The sequence below is a fragment of the Schistocerca gregaria genome, chromosome 5 (assembly GCF_023897955.1).
Source record: "Schistocerca gregaria isolate iqSchGreg1 chromosome 5, iqSchGreg1.2, whole genome shotgun sequence".
Lineage (NCBI taxonomy): Eukaryota > Metazoa > Arthropoda > Insecta > Orthoptera > Acrididae > Schistocerca > Schistocerca gregaria.
Window position 1 is genome coordinate 217055266 of NC_064924.1, and position 22261 is coordinate 217077526.

Below are 22261 nucleotides of genomic sequence, written 5' to 3' on the forward strand. Positions count from 1 at the left end.
TTGACTCAATATGGCAGGTAATGTCCTCCAGGCAGTCAACAAACCCAATCCCTTCGATCAGATTGACACTAGGTACAGCACAATTCATCACTCCAAATCATTCAATTCCAGTCATCCTCTGTCCTGCGGTGTCACTCTTTACACCACCTCAAGCAGCACTCGGCACTGACTGCAGAAATGTATGGCTATAAATTCTTTGTAACTCCCTACGTACAATCAGTACTTTGCAACCGATGTGAAATTCCGCTGTTGATCTCATGATTTTCTTTTTTTTCTTCTTGACAATGCTAGACGGTCCATGTTTGTCAGTACATGAGGACTACAAAACTAGGGAGGGAATAGATTGCTACTCACTGTAAGGATGGCACTTTGAGTTGCCGACAGGCATGACAAAAAGATTGTTATAAATATAGCTTTTGGCAAAGCCTTCTTCTGAAAATAAAACATTCTCTCTCTCTCTCTCTCTCTCTCTCTCTCTCTCTCTCTCTCTCTCTCTCTCTCTCTCCCTGCCCCCCACCCCTTGGGTGAATTTGCATGATGCCACTCCATTGATTGCCTCTTCGTCTCTGGTGAAAACTGATGGAGCCATGTTTCATCACCTATCACAATTATTCCAAGAAATTCATCTCCACCATTCTCATACTGGTCCTAAAAGTACGTTGCATACCATTTTTCTTGTTTCTTTGTGAGCCACTGTCAATATCCTGGGAACCCACCTGGCACAAACCTTTTTTAACGCCAACACTTTCAGTATTCTGCAAACACTCCCTTCCCCTATTCCAACATAGCGCGACAATTCATTCACTGTGATGCGTCTATTAGCAATCATCAATTTGTTAACTCTCTGCACATTGTCTGGAGTGTGTGCAGTACGAGGCCTGCCGCTGCGAGGACAATCCTCAATATTGCCGTGCCCGCTTTCACCATGTAACCTGCTTGGCCACCTACTAACTGTACTGCGATCAACAGCAGCATCTCCATACACCTTTTTCAACCTCTTGTAGATGTTTCCCACTGTCTCATTTTCACAGCACAGGAATTCTATGACAGCATGTTGCTTCTGACGAACGTCAAGTGTAGCAGCCATTTTGAAGACATGCTGTGACGGCGCCACTCACAAGAACAGGTTGAACTAAGTTTGCAAACAAGAGGGAAGGATGTATCTACACACTGTAAAACTTTCACACATGCAGAATGAGGAGTTTATTTTTACAAAAGTAGTGTGCATTTCTTTTGGAGTGACCCTCATATATGCACTGGATATAAAGTGTTCTGAAATAATCTAATGATGATTTTTCCTGCAAAACAAAACAAAGAGAATCTGTAGAAGAGTAAGGAAAACACATAAGAAGACAGCCATGTAGGTCAATTAGAAATGAAACCAACAACAAATTCAAAGAATTAAAATCATTTAAAAACAGATGGCTTTAGACAAATGGATAGTACATATAAGAAGTAAAAAGTGAAAGCATTAACTTAGGAGGTGCTGATGGAGATCCTTAGTTAAGTGCAGAAGAATAATTTTAAAGTTTGTGCAGTTGAGAAGAGCTGCCTAGCAGAGTGAATGAAGGGGGTGAGGTTGTGATATTTCATTGAAGGACTGTGTAACCTTTACACAAAAATTAGCAAGGTGATGCTATTGTTTATATCACTAGCTGCATATTTGGGAGGAATATCATAACTGGGAGAAACTGACTTTAAATCCCTACTTGTCTGTCCAAATTTAAGTTTCCTGTGATACCCATAATGTCACTTAAATGTCACAATAGTTTCTTTGAAAACCCTCCCTTCAATTTTCTTCCCATCTTTGTCCAACTAAGCACTCCATCTCCAACTGTCACACTGCAGACAGAATGTTAAACTAAAAACTTTGTCCCTTCTTGTTCTCCCAATAGGTTTGTTCCTCCACCCCACTCTTTCTTTTTAACCTTCCCCAAACCTCCATGAGGAATGAAGGAATGAACTATTAGCTCCAAAAGATAGGTATGTATGAGGTCTGTTCAAAAAATTTCAGAACTTCATCCTCGAAATTTTTCTTTGCTTACCTTTTACTTATTATACATGGTCTCCTTCTAAATACTCTCCTCTACAATTGACACACTGCTCCCAATGCCATTTCCACTTCCAGAAGCAGTCTCGGCATGTCTCTTGTAGCATCATGAGATGCACTGTCTGTGAATTTTCTTTTATGTCATCTTCTGTTGCAAATCTTCATCCTTTCAACAAGGTGTTCAACTTTTGAAATAAAAGAAAAAGTCTGCAGGAGCCAGGTCTCGAGAATATGGAGGATGAGACAGCACAGTGATTTCATTTTTTATGCAATAGACACGCACCAACAGGCACAAATGTGCAGTTGCTTTATTGTGATGCAAGAACCATGAATTGTCTTGCCACATTTCAGGCTGTTTCCTTCTCACATTTTCTTGGAGGCATCACTACACCATTAGTACCATTGATTAACAGTGTCCCTGTGGCATAAATTCATGATGAACTAATGCTTCAAAGTCAAAGAAAACTATCAGCATGGCTTTCACATTTGACCTGATCTCAACAGCTTTTTTTGGTCTTGGAGTACCTTTGTCGGCCCCTTATGAAGATTGAACCTTAGTCGCAACATCACGACCACTGACCCACGTCTCATCACCAGTTATGATGAACATCTTGTTTTCATTTGTGCAATACTATAGCTCTTCACAGATTGCGAGGTAAAGGTCTTTCTGGTCTTGACTTATAAGCAGTGTGACAAACTTGGCAGAAACACAATGCATTCCAAGACGCTGGGTCAGGATTTCATGACATGATCCAACTGAAATTTTACATTCTTCTGCAATCTCTTAGACAGTCAGTTGATTAACACACAGAGTTTTGTTGACGTTCTTGACATGAGTGTTGTTGGTAGACATCAAAGGACATCCTGAATGAGGGTCATCTTTAACTTTGGACTGGCCATTTTTAAACTGTGTGAACCATTCATAACACTGTGTACAGCTTAAATCAGTGGTTCTCAAACTATGCACCAGGGCGCACTGGTGCCACCTAAAACATTTACAGGTGCGCCCTGTAATATTTTAGGAAAAAATGTGGCCAAATATAAAAGAACACAGAGCTACTCAGTTTTATCCATTTCGTGAGATGTATAATACGGAACGAGTCCTTAAGCTGTGTCAACTAGATTGGTTTGGTTAAGGAAATAAAGTGGCTTATCTCCTTGTAGCATCGACAGTGCTCGGTACATTTCATGCTGACTGTTTTCTCTCTTCCATTGCTGCTAATCTTAGCAATCTAACGGTAGTGGCTGTTTGGGAACTGGACAAAGGTATTTTAAAATAATGACTGACGATAAAGCCATTGTTGGCCGATCGTGGTCATCCCTTAGACAACCGATAACTGTAAGGAATTCTAGAGAAAGTGTAATTCGCAGTGGGGCGGGAAAAATAATTATCGGATGGCAGAATGCTGTGGTGTGGAGAACAGAATGGTCAGATAATTGTCACATTCCTACAATAATAACAATATGCAGTGGTGGGTGTGATTAATTCATTTTATAATAAATGTACTGAATTTATAAATGTAATACTTCGTCCATGGTAAAGTTTGGCCAATACAGTAACTTATTTGATATGTTGTAAAAAACTTGCAGTCCAAGACTGCAACCATGGACTGCAAGTTCCTTGCAACATAATGCTTCATGGTCATTCATAATTAATAAATGCCTCAAATCCCATTTTCTTCAGCTCTCTGCAACAGAACTGCATTGCAACAGTCTTACCTCAATTTCACAATTTTTGATAGAAATAATGCACTATTAGGGCACCCTTTTTACTTTTGTTTGTAAAATATAACTATCTTAGATGCTGCTCAGTACCAGGCACATAGGCATCCATGGATGACTAGCACTGGTCATGAAATTTTCTTAATCATTTCCCCTCTCACCACCCTTTGCCCAGTAGGGGCCATGCAAATTATTTTTGCATGCCTTGTTCCATGCCTTCTTTCCGTAACCAAATGGTACGACACTTGTGTCGCTCTTAAAGTTTGTAAATAAATATTGAGTTAATCCACAGTGGTGCCAAGCATTAATGGATTTCTGGTCAGATCCAATCGTTCAGAATCAGGAGAAAATGGTGACAAAATAGTTGACAACTGACGGATTTTTTCAACAGAAACTCTTACAGGTATTATCCGATTGTGCCACACTTTTGTTTCACAGTTGATTTACCTATGGACATTTTTCTTTTATGATGGTAGCCGTGCTGAAATTGAGCCTTGTGCGCTATGCATGTGATCAGAACTTGTCCATAGAATTCGGAAGGTTTCATGTCGTTCTCAATAATTGCAAACCTATTTCACCTAACTCCAAGTGGGGCTGCAACAGCATGTAGGAAATGAATTGCATATTATTATTATTATTAGCCTTTATGACCTATTTAGTTACTGTGACAGTTTATCAAAAAATTATAAATAACATCCGCAACCACTCACTTTTTAATAATATTTTATTGGAGATGCTTACTTTTCTGTTATCAATAAAATATTATTGAAAAGAGAAACTGGGAGAGGACATTATCTTTGAGACGTTGTTATTGTTTGACCTTGAGCTGTCCACGACTACAAGAATTTCATTTCATGTTCTTTGTTACAGATGAGTAGCACGTGTGAACTTGATCATTGCTGTCCGTGAAGCCTTCCTATTTCTGAGCATAATTTCCACTGCAGTTTAGTGATCCAGCAGACTCATGACAGAAGCCTCCAGCAAGGTTAATGGAACTTGAAAATTACCATTGGCAGCACTGTTAAACCCATGGAGACAAAAAATCCAGGTCCAGACAGAAAACGTGTTTCCAATGTTGTGCACTTGACATTATTGCAGAGTTTTCAGGTGATATGTCATTGAGGTGTTGCTGGCGTACATGGGGCTCATGTTTTGTGTACAGCATACTGCTTATTTTTCAAAGCGCTAGAAGTGAATCTTATATACAAACTGCAATTGAATAAAATGGACAGATTTCTGAGAAACAAGCATGCTGTCGAAGAATCCAATTCTGGAAGTGAACAAATACTAAGTGCAAGTAAAAAAAGCAAAACAGAGGCCTAACCATAAGTACAATGAAAGCTACTTAAGCTATGGTTTCACTTGTATTGAGAGTGAAAATTATCCTTCCCCACTATGCTTGGTGTGTGGGTTGTTGTTGTTGTTGTTGTTGTTGTTGTTGTGGTCTTCAGTCCTGAGACTGTGCAGCTCTCCATGCCACTCTATCCTGTGCAAGCCTCTTCATCTCCCAGTACCTACTGCAAACTACATCCTTCTGAATCTGCTTAGTGTAGTCATCTCTTGGTCTCCCTCTACGATTTTTACCCTCCATGCTGCCCTCCAATACTAAATTGGTGATCCCTTGATGCCTCAGAACATGTCCTACCAACCGATCCCTTCTTCTCATCAAGTTGTGCCACAAACTTCTCTTCTCTCCAATCCTATTCAATACCTCCTCATTAGTTATGTGATCTACCCATCTAATTTTCAGCATTCTTCTGTAGCACCACATTTCAAAAGCTTCTATTCTCTTCTTGTCCATATTTCACTTCCATACATGGCTACACTCCATACAAATACTTTCAGTAATGACTTCCTGACACTTACATCTATACTCGATGTTAACAAATTTCTCTTCTTCAGAAACGCTTTCCTTGCCATTGCCAGTCTACATTTTATATCCTCTCTACTTCGGCCATCATCAGTTATTTTGCTCCCCAAATACCAAAACTCCTTCACTACTTTAAGTGTCTCATTTCTTAATCTAACTCCCTCAGCATCACCCGACTTAATTTGACTGCATTCCATTATCCTCGTTTTGCTTTTGTTGATGTTCATCTTATACCCTCCTTTCAAGATGCTATCCATTCCATTCAACTGCTCTTCCAAGTCCTTTGCTGTCTCTGACAGAATTACAATGTCATCGGCGAACCTCAAAGCTTTTATTTCTTCTCCATGGATTTTAATACCTACTCCGAATTTTTCTTTTGTTTCCTTTACTGCTTGCTCAATATACAGATTGAATAACATCGGGGAGAGGCTACAACCCTGTCTTACTCCCTTCCCAACAACTGCTTCCCTATCATGTCCCTCTGGTTTCTGTACAAATTGTAAATAGCTTTTCGCTCCCTGTATTTTACCCCTGCACCTTTAGAATTTGAAAGAGAGTATTCCAGTCAACATTGTCAAAAGCTTTCTCTAAGTCTACAAATGCTAGAAACGTATGTTTGCCATTCCTTAATCTTTCTCCTAAGATAAGTCGTAAGGTCAGTATTGCCTCACGTGTTCCAGTATTTCTAAGGAATCCAAACTGGTCTTCCACAAGGTCGGCTTCTACTAGTTTTTCCATTCGCCTGTAAAGAATTCATGTTAGTATTTGGCTTATTAAACTGATTGTTCGGTAATTTTCACATCTGTCGACACCTGCTTTCTTTGGGATTGGAATTAATATGTTCTTCTTGAAGTCTGAGGGTACTTCGCCTGTTTCATACATCTTGTTCACCAGATGGTAGAGTTTTGTCAGGACTGGCTCTTCCAAGGCTGTCAGTAGTTCCAATGGAATGTTGTCTACTCCCGGGGCCTTGTTTCGACTCAGGTCTTCCAATAATGCTCTGTCAAACTCTTCACGCAGTATCGCATCTACTATCTCATCCTCATCCACATCCTCTTCCATTTCCATAATATTGTCCTCAAGTACACTGCCCTTGTATAGACCCTCTATACACTCCTTCCACCTTTCTGGTTTCCCTTCTTTGCTTAGAACTGGGTTTCCATCTGAGCTCTTGATGTTCATACATGTGGTTCTCTTATCTCCAAAGGTCTCTTTAATTTTCCTGTAGGCAGTATCTATCTTACCTCTAGTGAGATAAGCCTCTACATCCTTACATTTGTCCTCTAGCCATCCCTGCTTAGCCATTTTGCACTTCCTGTCGGTCTCATGTTTGAGATGTTTGTATTCCTTTTTGCCTGCTTCATTTACTGCATTTTTATATTTTCTCCTTTCATCAATTAAATTTAATATTTCTTCTGTTACCCAAGGATTTCTACTAGCACTCGTCTTTTTACCTACTTGATCCTCTGCTGCCTTCACTACTTCATCCCTCAAAGCTACCCATTATTCTTCTACTGTATTTCTTTCCCCCATTACCGTCAATTGTTCCCTTATGCTCTCCCTGAAACTATGCACAACCTCTTGTTCTTTCAGTTTATCCGGGTCCCATCTCCTTAAATTCCCACCTTTTTGCAGTTTCTTCAGTTTTAATCTACAGGTCATAACCAATAGATTGTGGTCAGAGTCCACATCTGCCCTGGAAATGTCTTACAATTTAAAACTTGGTTCCTAAATCTCTGTTTTACCATTATATAATCTATCTGATACCTTTTAGTATCTGTAGGGTTCTTCCATGTATACAACCTTCTTTCATGATTCTTAAACCAAGTGTTAGCTATGATTAAATTATGCTCTTGCAAAATTCTACCAGGTGACGTCCTCTTTCATTTCTCTCCCCCAATCCATATTCACCTACTATGTTTCCTTCTCTCCCTTTTCCTACTACCAAATTCCAGTCACCCATGACTATTAAATTTTTGTCACCCTTCACTATCTGAATAATTTCTTTTATTTCATCATACATTTCTTCAATTTCTTTGTCATCTGCAGAGCTAGTTGGCATATAAACTTGTACTACTGTAGTAGGTGTGGGCTTCATATCTATTTTGGCCACAATAATGCGTTCACTATGCTGTTTGTAGTAGCTTACCCGCATTCCTATTTTCCTATTCATTATTAAACCTACTCCTGCATTACCCCTATTTGATTTTGTGTTTATAACCCTGTAGTCACCTGACTAGAAGTCTTGTTCCTCCTGCCACCGAACTTCACTAATTCCCACTATATCTAATTTTAACCTATCCATTTCCCTTTTTAAAATTTCTAACCTACCTGCCCGATTATGTGATCTGACATTCCACGCTCAGATCTGTAGAATGCCAGTTTTCTTTCTCCTGATAACAACGTCCTCTTGAGTAGTCCCTGCCCGGAGATCCGAATGGGGGACTATTTTACCTCCAGAATATTTGACCCAAGAGGACGCCATCATCATTTAATCATACAGTAAAGCTGCAAGCCCTCGGAAAATATTATAGATGTAGTTTCCCCTTGCTTTCAGCCATTCGCAGTACCAGCACAGCAAGGCCGTTTTGGTTATTGTTACAAGGCCAGGTCAGTCAATCATCCAGACTGTTGCCCTTGCAACTACTGAAAAGGCTGCTGCCCCTCTTCAGGAACCACACGTTTGTCTGGCCTCTCAACAGATACCCCTCCATTGTGGTTGCACCTACGGTACGGCTATCTGTATCGCTGAGGCACGCAAGCCTCCCCACCAACGGCAAGGTCCGTGGTTCATGGGGGGGGGGGGGGGGGGGTTAAAATGGCCGTTTTGGTTATTGTTACAAGGCCAGGTCAGTCAATCATCCAGACTGTTGCCCTTGCAACTACTGAAAAGGCTGCTGCCCCTCTTCAGGAACCACACGTTTGTCTGGCCTCTCAACAGATACCCCTCCATTGTGGTTGCACCTACGGTACGGCTATCTGTATCGCTGAGGCACGCAAGCCTCCCCACCAATGGCAAGGTCCGTGGTTCATGGGGGGGGGGGGGGGGGGGTTAAAATGGCAAATGAGTCTCTGCTTCCTAGTAAGCTGAGCAAACATTTTAAAACAATGCATTCACATTTGCAAGATAAACCTGTAAGCTATTTCAAGAGTGTGTCTGAACAGCAAACAAGGGAAACACTTTTTTTTTAAAAAAAAGTGTAATGTCTGTTTCTGATTTCTTCCTACCAAGCCTCTGAACTAATAGCAAAGAGTATGAAAGTTCATACTATAGGTGAGTCACTTATTTTGTCTGCTTGCAAAAAAATGGTCATGACAATGCTAGAAAATGAAGCAACTATGAAAATAACCAAGATTCCTTTGTCAAATGATGCAGTTCACTGAGGTATTATGGAAATGTCTACAGATATCGAAAAAATGTATGCAGTAATAAACTCAAGCACTCAAACTTTGCATTGCAAGTTGATGAATCAACAGACATCACCCACCAATAGCAACTCTTAGCATTTGTCCATTTCATTAATCAAGATCATATAGTAAATCAGTTTCTTTTCTGCAAAGAATTAAGTGTGTCTACTAAAGGTAAGGATGATTATCTTAATAAGTGGCAGTTAACAAGGAAGTCATGTGTTGGCATTTGTACAGATGGTGTTATTGTAACTCACTGCTTTCTTCATAGAGAGGCCTTAATAGCAAAAACATTGGGAGAAAAATTGAGAGAGTTGTTCAGATGGTAAATTTTATTAAAACAAGATCTGTCAAAACACATTTATTCGAAGAACATTGTATCGATATGGAGTCAGAAAATAGACGGTTGCTTTGACACACAGAAGTCAGGTTGTTGTCTGGAGGGAAAATACTTACCCATGTGCATGAGCTACAACAAGAACTTCTCGTGTGTTTCAAAGAAATGAAACATTAACATTTTTGCAACCTTCTTCGGAGTGAATTCTGGATTGCCAGATAGCAGTACTTTCCTGATATATTTCAGCAGTTCAATATTTTGAACACTAGCAGGCAAGGGAAAGAAGAAAATATCCTCACATCCACCGACAAAATTAAAGTGTTTCACAGAAAACATATGGAAAAATAAAAATATGGAAAAGAAAAGCTGTTCAAGGTAACTTGGAAATATTCCAGTTGGTAAAGAGTACATGCTTAAATGAAATACTTCCAATAACAATAGATCATTTAATAAACTTAGAAGAGACACTGAGTTCACATTTTCCATCCCAAACACTAAACAGTACGACTGGATTAGAAACCCATTCATGGACACTTCAAGTGATTTTGGCTTAACATTAACAGAAGAAGAAGACCTGGCAACTTTATCTACTGATCGTGGACTGATAATTAAGTGTAAGGAATTGTCTCTTGAAGCCTTTTGGATTTCTATAAAAAAAAGAATATGTGTCAATATCTAAAAGGGCTTTGACACTTTACTTCAATTTTCGACATCATATGTATATGGATTAGAATTTTCTGCACTCACAATTAAATGTAGAAAGAGAGGAACTCTTCAATGTATTGACAAGGAAATGAGAGTTTGTCTTACAAATATATCTCCAAACATTGAAGAAATCATGAGGACACATAAGGCTCATGTTTCCCAAAAACACTAGAAAGAGTGGATGTAAGGTATGTTTCATTTTTATTGCATTATTACTTTTCTCTATAATTTGAATTAATCATTAGTTTTACTGCATTACTTCATTTCAATATGTTTCACTTAATAGTTCCTCTTGTCCTTCATCTTGGTAAGGTAGGACGCAACACAGCGCTCGGCCGTTGCATTTGGGTGGCAATAGTGCTTCATGAATGTCTCAGATTTTTTATACAAAAATTTTTTGTTAATATTGTGATAATGTATGTTTTTTATCAATGGAAGTTGTATTTTCTGTAGTCTGGACATAAAATTCAAAATAAAATGATTTAGTTGTGCTTTTATCACAGTATTTATTTCCTGTATTGACTGTTGTAAAATATTTCTCAGAAATATGTATATAGTGTGCCCACAATTATTTGCGGCCTTTTAAATGCACGCACAATTATTTGTGACCTCTTAAATGCGTCCAAAGCTCAAAAATTTTGAGAACCACTGGCTTAAGTGTTTATCATCGTAGGCTTTCTATATCATTTGGTGTGTCTCTCAAAGGTTTTCCTGAGTTTCACACAAAATTTAATGCAGACGTGCTGCTCCTCTAACTCTGCCATCTCGAGATTCGCTAACTGTGCGACACAACATTCTACTCAATACAGCACTGAACAATAACTAACAGACATACAACTATGAAACCTCCAGCAGTTACACATTAAACACAGGTGTGTGTGCTGGGACGCCAATCGCATTTTGCTCCAACACACCACTGGCACGAAATTATGAGTGCTCCAGAATTTTTGAACAGACCTCATACTTTCATACACTATCTGATCAGAAGTATCTCGACATCACTATGTTATTCGAAAATGACCACTAGATGTCATGAGCAATGGGCCCGCCAGCATAAAAGAAGGTGAGGAGTCTTGAGTTGTAGAGAAGCAGTGAGAGCAGAATGGATCAGTCAGAAGAGCTCACTGACTTTGAACATGGATTATTCACTGGATGTCACCTGAGAACCAAATCCATCAGGGACACTTCAACCCTTCTAAAGCTACGCAAGACAAGTGTTGATGATTGGATTGCAAGAAAGAAATGTGAAGGTACAACCACAATAAATCAAGATCAGGCAGACCTCATGTATTGATGGATAGGGACTGCTGAGCATTGCAGAGGGTGGCTGATAGAAAAATAGAAATCAAATTAAAATAAATTTGCACAAAACCAGTGGAAAGAATCACTCATGGACTCCACAATGCTTCCAGCAATCCAGCTAGAAAAATGACTGCTTTTAGTGAGTTAAAAAGACTGGGGTATGATGGCACACAGATTCTCACAAAGCACACATTTCTATATCAATGCTAAGCAAAGCTTGAGGTAATGTAAAATGTGATGGCACTGAACAGTGGATGACTGGAGTGATGAATCACACTATACGCTGTGGCAATCCCATGGAATGGTTTGGGGAATGCCTGTAGGATGTTACCTGCCCTCATGAGTAATGCCAACAATGAAGTACAGAGGAGATGGTGGTAGGGTATGGGTGTGTGTTTTTGTGGATAGGGTATGATCCCTTATTGCACTTCAGAAAATGCAAATGTGGAAGGATATGAACACATTTTACAGCATTATGCACTGTGTACAGTAGAGGAACAGGGGAGACGATGACTGACTGTATCAGCATGACAAAGCACCTGTGAGGCAATGGTTCCTGTACAATAATATTTCTGCAATAGACTGTGCAGAGCCCCAACCTGAACCCAATGTAGCACCTTTGAGACGAGTTAGAACTTCAATTTTTGTTCCACATCTCAGCTTCGAACATCACTACCTTCTCTGGTTTTGCCTCTTCAGGAAAAATGGGCTTCCATTCAGACAACTCATTGAAAGTGTCCTTGTCAGTCATCACAAAGGTAAAGGGTGGACACACCTCATATTAATGTCCACAAATAGGTGCCAAGATAATTTTTATCAGATAGTGTCTGTCTCTATCATCAGTACTGCAATTTTGCCTGCTTAATATAGGTGCTGGCCAGTAATTCTGTCTCACAATTTAATTTTATTCCTCAACACCAACTAAAATTTCAATATCAAAATGTGTAGCTTCTGATAAGCCATTGGCAATGAGGTACCTACAATACATCTTTTTCTTTTTTGCAAATGGACTCCCAAAAATTTAGAACACAGATGATAATGGCTTAACAATGGCTCTTGTAATTCCTTTTCTTGTTTTCCACATTAGGAAAATTCTGCCTGATAACCACATTTATTTTTGCAGTTGAAGACTGTTTATAATCCATATACTTATATCCAAGCACTTACTTTGCTTACATTGATGTCAGGAATAAGCACAGAATGGTCACCTTCACGACCCAGTGTTCCTCCAGTATATGTCACAATAAATAAGGTACCAATCTTCAATTTATCCACATTTGTTTCTTTCACTACAATCCGCATGCATGGTGGATAAGCTTTTGAACAGTCTGAAACAAATAACCACGCTCATCAGTAATGATATTGTACATGAAAACAAACATGTAAGTGGCAGTAATCTAATTTCAATAACAAGAGTTTTTTACAAGACAAGAATCTATTTCATTACCACTGTCTAAAAGATTTTCTTTTAATTCGTCACTGTTGCTGCTATCACTACTACTGTCATCTGGACTGCTGTCAGAGCATTCACCCTCTTCCTGGCTGTCATCCCTATCCTGCTTTCCTTCATTATCACAGTCATCATTTGTAATTTCTTCTGTCTTAGACTTTTTGTTTTCCTACGATAGAATTTTTAAAAATTAATAAATGTTTTACCTATAGCATTTGCTAATTGTTCCTTTAAAGATAACTGAATAATTCCTTCAGCTATTTTGTCTATTTCTTCATCCTGCTGAAAAGATAAGTGTTCAATAAATGTATGAATTTGAAAATCAATATTTCACACAAAAGACTAAAAAGCACAAAAAATGAATTTTCAATTCAGGCATTAATCTAAAAAGAAATAGTTATTATGCAATGCACTGGTTAACATACTTTACTTATCTTCTTGTTGAGTTTCTTCCGTTTCTTTTCCTCTGCTTTATAGGGTACGTTTTGATTTTGCTCAATCTGGGAATGGAACAAATATTCACCACTTCCACTGTCGTAGGAGTAATAAATGCCATTATTTCCATCATAATATAATCCTCTTTCCTGAAAGTACCAATGTCACACATCATTTTCTTCACAAGAAATTTTTTCAAGAACCAACACAAAGAAACCACAAAGAGCTATGAATCAAAAAGGGGATAAGTATATCTTGTAAAAAATTACAAGAATTTTATATTACAAGAACAAACTGAAGAAACACTACCCAAATATGTCATTATACGAAATACTGTAAAATATTAAGGGATGTTATCTAGCAGTTGAAATGTTTATATTTTAGTTCCAATATCAACCACTCCTATAAGAAAGTCATAACAATATGGGACATAATAAGGTGTGAGACAGGTACCAACTGTATCAGTAAACCTAGAGGCATTATTTTAAACACTGATGATAACATATAAGCATGATGGGTAAAAGTGCACTTACGGTGTCAGCAGCTTTTGCATTAACTGCTGTAATTGGTAATTGCTTGCAAGGCAAATGATTAGAAGTGAACATGATGAATGATTATTTAGATGATTGGACAAGATGGCAGAATCAGCAAGAAAACAGTGCTTGACAAACGTCATCATGATGATGTATGTAAGAAATTATGTGGTAATGTAATGGAATATATTGTGCACAATATTGTCATGTAAGAAAACATTTCATAAAATTTAAATGCCACTCTTAGGGTTCTGCATAGCCACAACCTCGGAAATTGGGATATTTCTAAATTACCATACGAAGTTTTCGAAATGTAACTGGGCTACACTACAAATCAGCCAGTTTTCCTCCAACCCCATTTGTTGGCTTCACCAACTCAGAGCCAAACTATAGCATTTCAATCTAACCTATACCATGAACTAAACAACAGAAACTGTAACATTTAAACCTAACCTAGATCTCAGGCTTCACTAAGATCCGTCTGTTACCACAACCAGTTGTCATCCAGTTGCATTTGTTGACCTCACCAACTCATAAACAAGCTAAAACAAAACAATATCCCAAGAAATCCTGTCATATACCAGTAAAAATATAGTACAAGAAATGGATAAAAAACAGTATCCAATTTTATAATCCATAATAGCAGATTAATAATTGTCAATCTCACACTACCCATGTCGACATCAAAAGTAATCAGTTTGTATCTACCACCGAATCAAGTCAATACATTCAGTGAGTCTCATTGGTACTGCATACTATCACTCGATTGGCTACAACCAACAGAAACAAATTGCCAATAGCAGTGTAATGCAGTAGAGCCACTGACACAGTAAGTGCACTTAAGCCACAAAGAAGAGAATTGCAAAACATCTAATGACAGTTTTTTAAGTGCTGCTATGGCACCTTAGAAACAACCATGGAAATACTGAAACGTCATTTTCCCAATCCCATAAGTGAAATAAATCTGTTTCCCATAATTACAAATGAAATAAAAACAATCACGGCCTCTTTAAAAGGTAGAGCATCATCAGGTGTAGAGAATATTTTTAGTAAACTTCACAAGTATGCTCAAAGCAATTATGCAAAGTTTTGGCCAACATATTTAATGTTTCTAAGTATCAGGGTGTCTTCCAAGACAGAATGAAGCTTACTATAGCGAAACCACTCTGCAAAACGGAGATACAACACAAGCCATGAACTATTATTTCTCTCTTGGCACATTAACAAAAGGCCTCAAGGAAGTACTGCATTCAAAATTATGAGGCACCTCGAAAAACTTCAGCATCATCAATGACACACAGTTTGGTTCCTCTTTTCATAAAAGGTTGTTTAGTAGACACACAATACTATCTCTGACGCCAGTCTGTTGTAGAATTCTGGAACATATTTTATGCTCACATACAATGACTTTTCTCGAGACCGAAAATCGCCTCTGTAGGAATCAACGTAGGTTCCAAAAAAATTATCATGCAGAAACCAGTTCACACTGTTTGTCCTTAAGAGAGAAAGACTTGCAGAGGATCAACACCTGGCGCAAGCAGTGGCAACTGAACCTCAACATAAACAAGTGTAATGTATTGTAAAAACATAAACAGAGAAACCATTTATTGTATGATTACACAACTGCAGATCACTGGAAGCAGTTATTTCCGTGAAATATCAAGGAGTGCTTGTACAGAATGATTTGAAATGGAACAGCCACGTAAAATAAATCGCAGGTAAGGCAAATGCCAGACAGATTCATTGGAAGAAATCTCTGGAAATGTAGTCCACCAACGGAGGAAGTAGCCCACAAAACATTCATTTGAACAATACTTGAACATTGCTCGTCATTCTGGGCTCGGCACAAGATAGTACTGATACAGGAAACAGAGAAGTTCCAAAGAAGAATAGCATGTTTTGTTACAGCTTCATTCAGCATGCAAGAAAGCATCACAGAATCCTAGGCCAACTTCAGTGGCAGATGCAGCAGGAGAGGTGTTCTGCATTATGATTTGGTCTACTGTTAAAGTTCCGAGACGATATGTTCCTAGAAGAGTCAGCCAATACATTGCTTCCTCTTATGTACATCTAGCATAAAAACAATGAAGATAAAATTAGAGAGATTCAAACCCACAGGGAGGCTACCAGCAATCATTCTCTCTGAAAACCATTCACGAAGGGGAAGTAACACTGGTACTCAAAATATCCTTCAAGACACCATAAGGTGGCTTGTGGAGTGTAGATATAGATGAAGAAGGCATGTCCTCAACTGAAGCTAATATATTCCTTCATGAACAATGTACTGTGTTCGCTAGATAAAAAAAAATTAAGTCAGTTGGGATAATTTGTGATCTTTTCAAGCATTTTGACTGTGTAAATCACAAAATAGCTTTCAACAAAGCATGCCACTATAGTATCAGATGGGCAGTGGGAGACTGGCTGAAATTCCGCCTCTAAGACAGGAAGCAGAAAGTAGTTTTGGATGAGAGCAGCAAAACAAGTGAGAATGTAGAGTCCAACTGGGGTACTGTACTCCATGGAGTCACCAAGAAACCTGTCCTTGTCCCACTGCTGTTTCTCACATGTATGAATTACCTGCCCTTATCACGCAAATCTTGCATGTTCACTATGTTTGTTGATGATACTAGCATTGTGATAAACAACAGGAAATCCATCAATCTAAGGGCTGGTGCTAACAAATTACTTTCAGAACACTTGACATGGTTCAAAGTAAACTCACTGTCAGTAAACCTGAGCAAAACTAATTATATCCAATGCAGCTCTGATTATAAAGTCTCACAGGAGATATCTATTACACATGACAGTCAGCAAATACATAGGATACATTGCACCCTTTCTTAGAGATCCACATAGACAGCAGTATTAGCTAGGTACATCATGTCCTCCAGACCACAAAAAGTTTGTACTCAATACTTTTGGAGACACCAGTGTCACAAAATCCACTTAGTTTGCACACTTCCACTCTATTGTGTTCTACAGAATTATTTTCTGGGGCAATTCACCCACATCAAAGAAAATTTTCTTTTCTGCAGGAAAAGGTTGTCCAAATTATGTGCAGAGTTCCACCCACCCCCAAGAACTTACTAAAACTTCATAATATATTTACTCAATTATGAGCTTCATGGTAGACAATCCAGTACACTATGAAGCCAATGAAATGTTTCAAAATCACAATACGAGAAGGCAGGCTGACCTTCATTCTGGCCTACAAAATTATCTAACTTGGGTTTACAAGACTTCAGTATTAAAATATTTAATTCACTGATAAGCAACTTCAAAGGCCTACATACTAACAGTATATTATTTAAAAATAAACTGAAGGGGTATTTACTTGATAAAACTTTTTATTCACTACATGAATTTTCAACAGAGAAGTGTAGACTAACTATGCATATATTTTTACTGTGTGTTTAACAATAACTGAAATTCATGGATGAAACATCATGTAAAACATGGGAAAGGCAACCATTCACATATAGCGGACAAATATATGGGGCATAGCAACATGTAACAGAAAACAGTATTCATCTTAGCTTTTGAGCTCTTGGTCTTCTTCTAGTAGAAGTACATGCATTCATAACACAGCCATACATTCCCATGGCTACAGCGAGATTGTTTCTTTGTCAGGAATTGTCCATGTGCTAATCCTTGCATTATATCTTTTTTCACTTTGCTTATGTTTTGTTCTAGTTTTATGTTTTTATTTTCTGCCCATTTGTTTTTGTAAATTAACTGAATTATGTTCCATGTAATCTGCATTTATAGTTCTACATAACCTACATTTATATATCAACTTTGAAAGGCAAAGATTGCTATTTAAGTTAAGTTGCAGACAGGCACAATTAAAAGACACACATTATCTTCCTGTCACAGCTCACCAGAAAAAGAAAAACCGCAATCTGGAGGGGGCGGCGAAGGAGAAGGGAGAGCAGTGTACAGGTGAGGGGAGTGACGAGTGCTGTCTGGCAGAATGTGCAAGGACTAGACTGCTAACAGGCACAATGTCAGGAGGCTGTGGAGAATGGAGATTGGGGAGGAGGGGGGGGGGGGGGGGAGACAGGGAGGATGGAGTAAAAAAGGAGAGGAGTGGGGAAAAAGGACTGGGTGTGCTGGCAGAGGGAAGCACACAAAAAGATTGGGAGAAAAGAATAGGGACGAGGTGATAGGACAGAGTGGGTGGAACCTGTTGGGTGAAAGGCGTGGGGACACTATGTTACTATAGGTTGAGCTTGGGATAATTTCAGGAGCAGAGAATGTGTTATAAGGCTAGCTACCATCAGCACATTTCAGAAAAGCTGGTGATGGAGGGGAGAATCCATATGGCTCAGGTTGTGAAGCATGTTATGTTCAGCTGCATGTTGTGCTACCATGTGGTATACTTTGCTCTAGGCTTGAGTCTGGCAGTGGCCATTAATCCTAGTGGACAACTGGTCAGTAGTCACATCAATATAAAAAGTTATGTAATGACTGCAGCAGAGCTGGTATATGACATGGCTGTTTTCACAGGTGGCCCAGCCTCTGATGGGGTAGTATAAGGCTGTGACAGGATTGGAGTAGAAAGTGCTGGGTGGGTGGTTTGGCCATGTCTTGCACCTGGGTCTTCCACAGGGATAAGATCCTTGTGGTATGGCACTGGGTTGGGAGCGGCATAGGGATGGACTAGGATGTTGTGGAGGTTGGGTGGACAGTGGAAAATCAGTTTAGGAGGGGTGGGAAGCATATTGGGTAGGATGTTCATTTCAGGGCATAATGACAGGTAATTAACACCCTAGTGAAGGATGTGGTTCAGTTGTTCCAGTCAGGAATGGTATGGGTGACAGAGAGGGCACTCCTTCCTGGATGTGTCTTGGAAGTGGTGGGAGGATTGGGGGTGTGAGAGGAAAAGGCACAGGAGATTTGTTTGCAGACTAGGGCTGTCCGTGAAGGTCTTGGTGAGACACACAGCATACTAGGAAAGAGAGTTCTTTTCACCACAGGTACATTGACCTCAGGTGGCCAGGCTGCATGGGACGGACATTTTAATGTTGAAGAGAGGACAGCTGTTGAAATGCGGATACTGTTAGAGGTTGGTGGGCTTAATGTGGACGGAGCCATCAGAGGAGAAGAAGAGATAAACATCCAGGGAGGTGGCACACTGGATTTAGGAGGACCAGGTGAAGCAGATGGATGAGAACATGTTGTGGTCATGATGGAATAAGGACAGTGTGTCTTGGACTTGAGTCCAGATCATGCAGGTATCATCTATGAAACTGAACGAGACCAGAGCTTTGGCATTTTGGAAGGTCTCCTTTAGATGGCCCATTAACAAGTTGGTATAGAAGGGTGCCATGCAGGAGTCCGTGGGTGTGCTGTGGATTTGTTCGTATATCTTCCCTTTGAAGGAGAAGTAGTTGTGAGTTAGAATAAAGTTAATAATGTGTATGAGGAATGAGGAAGTGGGTTTGGAGTCTGAAGGATGTTGGGAAAAGTTGTGTACAATAACGGTAAGTTCACGGGCATGAGGTACGTCGGTATATAGGAATATAGTGTCAACAGTGACGAGTAGAGATCCGGGAGGTAAAAAAGTGTGGATGGTGGAGAGTTGGTGAAAGATGTGGTTGGTACCTTAGATGTGGGACACTACATTATGGGCAATTTGTTGGAGGTGCTGATCAGTGAGGGCCAAAACTCCTTCAGTGGGGGCCCAAAATCAACCATTTAATGCATTCCATTTCCTAGTGTCTCACATGCATAGAAGGACCTATGGAAAATGTATAAAATTAAAAAAGAATCCATAATAATTGCCTGAAGTACACCTCCACAAACAGCTGGAAGGACACTGGATACTTTACAAGTAAAAAGAAATGCCATAACTGTCATGTTCAATTTACTTCTGAATTAAAGAAATGGTGGAGACCTGGATTTACGTTTACATACATTTGCAGGGAGCAGCTCAGTTTTTTAGAAATTTTGGCATTTCATGTTCGGCCAAGATGTTTTATAAAATAAGAAAATACTCCCTACATACAGAATAAGTTCCTTGCACTATGTAGCCTAAGACTACTTACAGCATCATAATAATATCCAGTAGTGTAGTCATAATACATTCCTGATGTCTCTTCATATACAAAGTTTGTACTCTGTAGAGCACTTTCAGCAGCTTCTTTGACTTGTTCTGCTAAAGACAGAGTCTCACTCTGTGAGTTTCCTGTTATCCAAGGAGTGTCCACAACTTCATCAGTCTCAGTCTGCGTAGCTTTTTCAAGAGTTTCACATCTTTTTGTCAGCTGTGATTCCTATAATAAATAAGTATTTGTTTAGACATTAGTCATTAATCTCAAACTTTTCATGCAATTATAATCTTGTGTGGCCACAAATTCTCTGATTTGCTTAAATTGAATCTGAGAAGGGTTGTGCACTGGTTACAACAACAAAATCACATTCAGAAGGAGCAGGGTACAAAGACCGGGCCTAAATATCTAGATTTAGGTTTTCCATGCTTACCCCAAATCATTTAAGGTGGAGCCCAGGATAGTTCATTTGAAAACATCACACCACACCTCTTTACCATCCTTTATTATCGGTTCTGTCCTACAATGACAGTGTTTTGGACATAACATAAAATACTTGTCTTTCTTAGTTCCACTAAACTTGTTAGATTTATAAACCTTCCTTTATAGGTATCACTGATGGCTATATCAATCAAGCGTTCACAAAAATCTAGATTAGAGAAGTCACGTGCTCTCATAACAGTGCCACAACACTTTTCATCCTTTTGATCACATCACAAGCAAAGAGAAAACACACTGGATGGAAATGAAGTTTGTTATGTTTTGCAGATTATCATATTCATTTTTAGAAAATGATAGTGCCAAATGGATATAAACAAGTACCACCATGTGGCCAAGAGTGTAAAAAGTCACAGCAAAGGAAAACAGGATTATAAGGCCCGGAAGCAGAAGTTAACAAACTTCTAACTGTACTGTGCCACTCTGAAATTAATAAAGACAGCTAGAGAAATGAAATTCTATGATTTCAAAGAGGAATTAAATGAAGTAACTCTCTTTAATGTTTTTACTTTATTGTTGTTGGCAATATCATTACATAATAGTAGTCAACTTTAAGTCAGGATGTGAGTGATTTAGTTACATCACGCTACTTCTCTCCCCCCTTTCTTGGTCAGTATTCACATAACTGACATTTCCTAAATGAACACAATAATACCAAATGTATCATAGAAATGTACATTACATATGGACCAAATGTTTACATAAATGAGCTTCATCTAAAACTATAAATGGCCAACACATCAACAATCAGGATTAGATTAACTGAAGCCCGCAATTCCATTTCACCAAATCAAAAGTAAACTATCGTCCCTGAACCTAATCTAGATCTCGCTTCCTCCAACAGAATAGTATGACAGCACACCTATAAGATTCTGTATTCCCTTCTGTTGGCCAGCCAGTCCAGAACCAAGGTCTCACCTTTCAACATAACCTGGACTTTGGGCTACACTACAGATCAGTCTGTCCTCACAGCCTAGATTCTATTAACTAAAATAAACAGAAAAGAAATATTGGCAGTATTCTGTTCTCTTTCTGTTTACGCACATATGACATGACGCAACATACCATTATTATGTTGCAGGATGAAGAAGAAGAAGAAGAAGAAGACGTCTGGTATCGGTAGGTTCAGTTGATCCATAGGGTTCATATTTAATCATACAGACATTTGGTCCCTAAATATTTGCCTTCAGTGATTCATTATCCTTAATGTTTTGTCAAGTGACACAGTCCCTTGTTCTAACTGGATAGCAGTCAGAAGATTTGACCAGCTAGTGTTTCCTTCTCGTCCCGGGGTTCTGGGTGAATTTTCAGAACTCTACCCCTTTTCCTAAACTCCACTAGTCCTTTACCTTCACTCCTCTTCCTTCCGCTTTAACTCTTCTGCCCGAAGAAGGAGCCACAGACTCTGGGAGCTTGGAACTTTAATACCTCTTATCTGTGTGTTCTCCAGCTGCCTACTGATGAGTAGATTTCTGATCTATCCCATTACATCATATTTTCCAAAATTGATTGTTTTGGTTGATATAACTTATTAGTCACCAAACAATAATTTATACAGAAACAATGTAGCATCTATTAATGAAAGCCATATTTTTGAAAGTGATGAATAATTTGTAGCAATAAGTACCATTACTGTACGCAATATGATACCAAAAGACAAAATGTCATATGCCCCTGGCAGGGACCTAACAACACTCAACATCGACTGATGGGCAACACGTTTATTTCCACCTCGACTACGTTTATTTATTAACATGCATTCATTTAAATACAAATGTCCGATTATGGCCACAAAGTCGTTTTCAGGTGGACAGAAAAATATGTCAGGCACCACAGTGATAGAATACTTTCATGCTGTCAACACAGTGCTTGATACACACTTTTCTGTTCACTTTAAA

At 38.9% G+C, this 22261-nt stretch overlaps 1 protein-coding gene across 3 annotated transcripts in view; it reads right to left on the reverse strand.

Annotated features, from left to right (window-relative positions):
- LOC126272690 (angiogenic factor with G patch and FHA domains 1) overlaps positions 1–22261 on the reverse strand; it is a 257783-nt gene that overhangs the window by 231632 nt on the left and 3890 nt on the right. The window contains exons 2-5 of one of the 3 annotated variants that reach the window (XM_049975714.1): positions 19863–20090; positions 13270–13428; positions 12842–13013; positions 12562–12722 (exon numbers count right to left, since the gene is read on the reverse strand). In XM_049975714.1, coding sequence (XP_049831671.1) covers positions 12562–12722; positions 12842–13013; positions 13270–13428; positions 19863–20090 — 720 coding nt within the window. Of the gene's footprint in view, positions 1–12561; positions 12723–12841; positions 13014–13050; positions 13127–13269; positions 13429–19862; positions 20091–22261 lie in introns of all 3 variants that reach the window. The other 2 variants (XM_049975717.1, XM_049975715.1) reach the window with 2 other exon arrangements.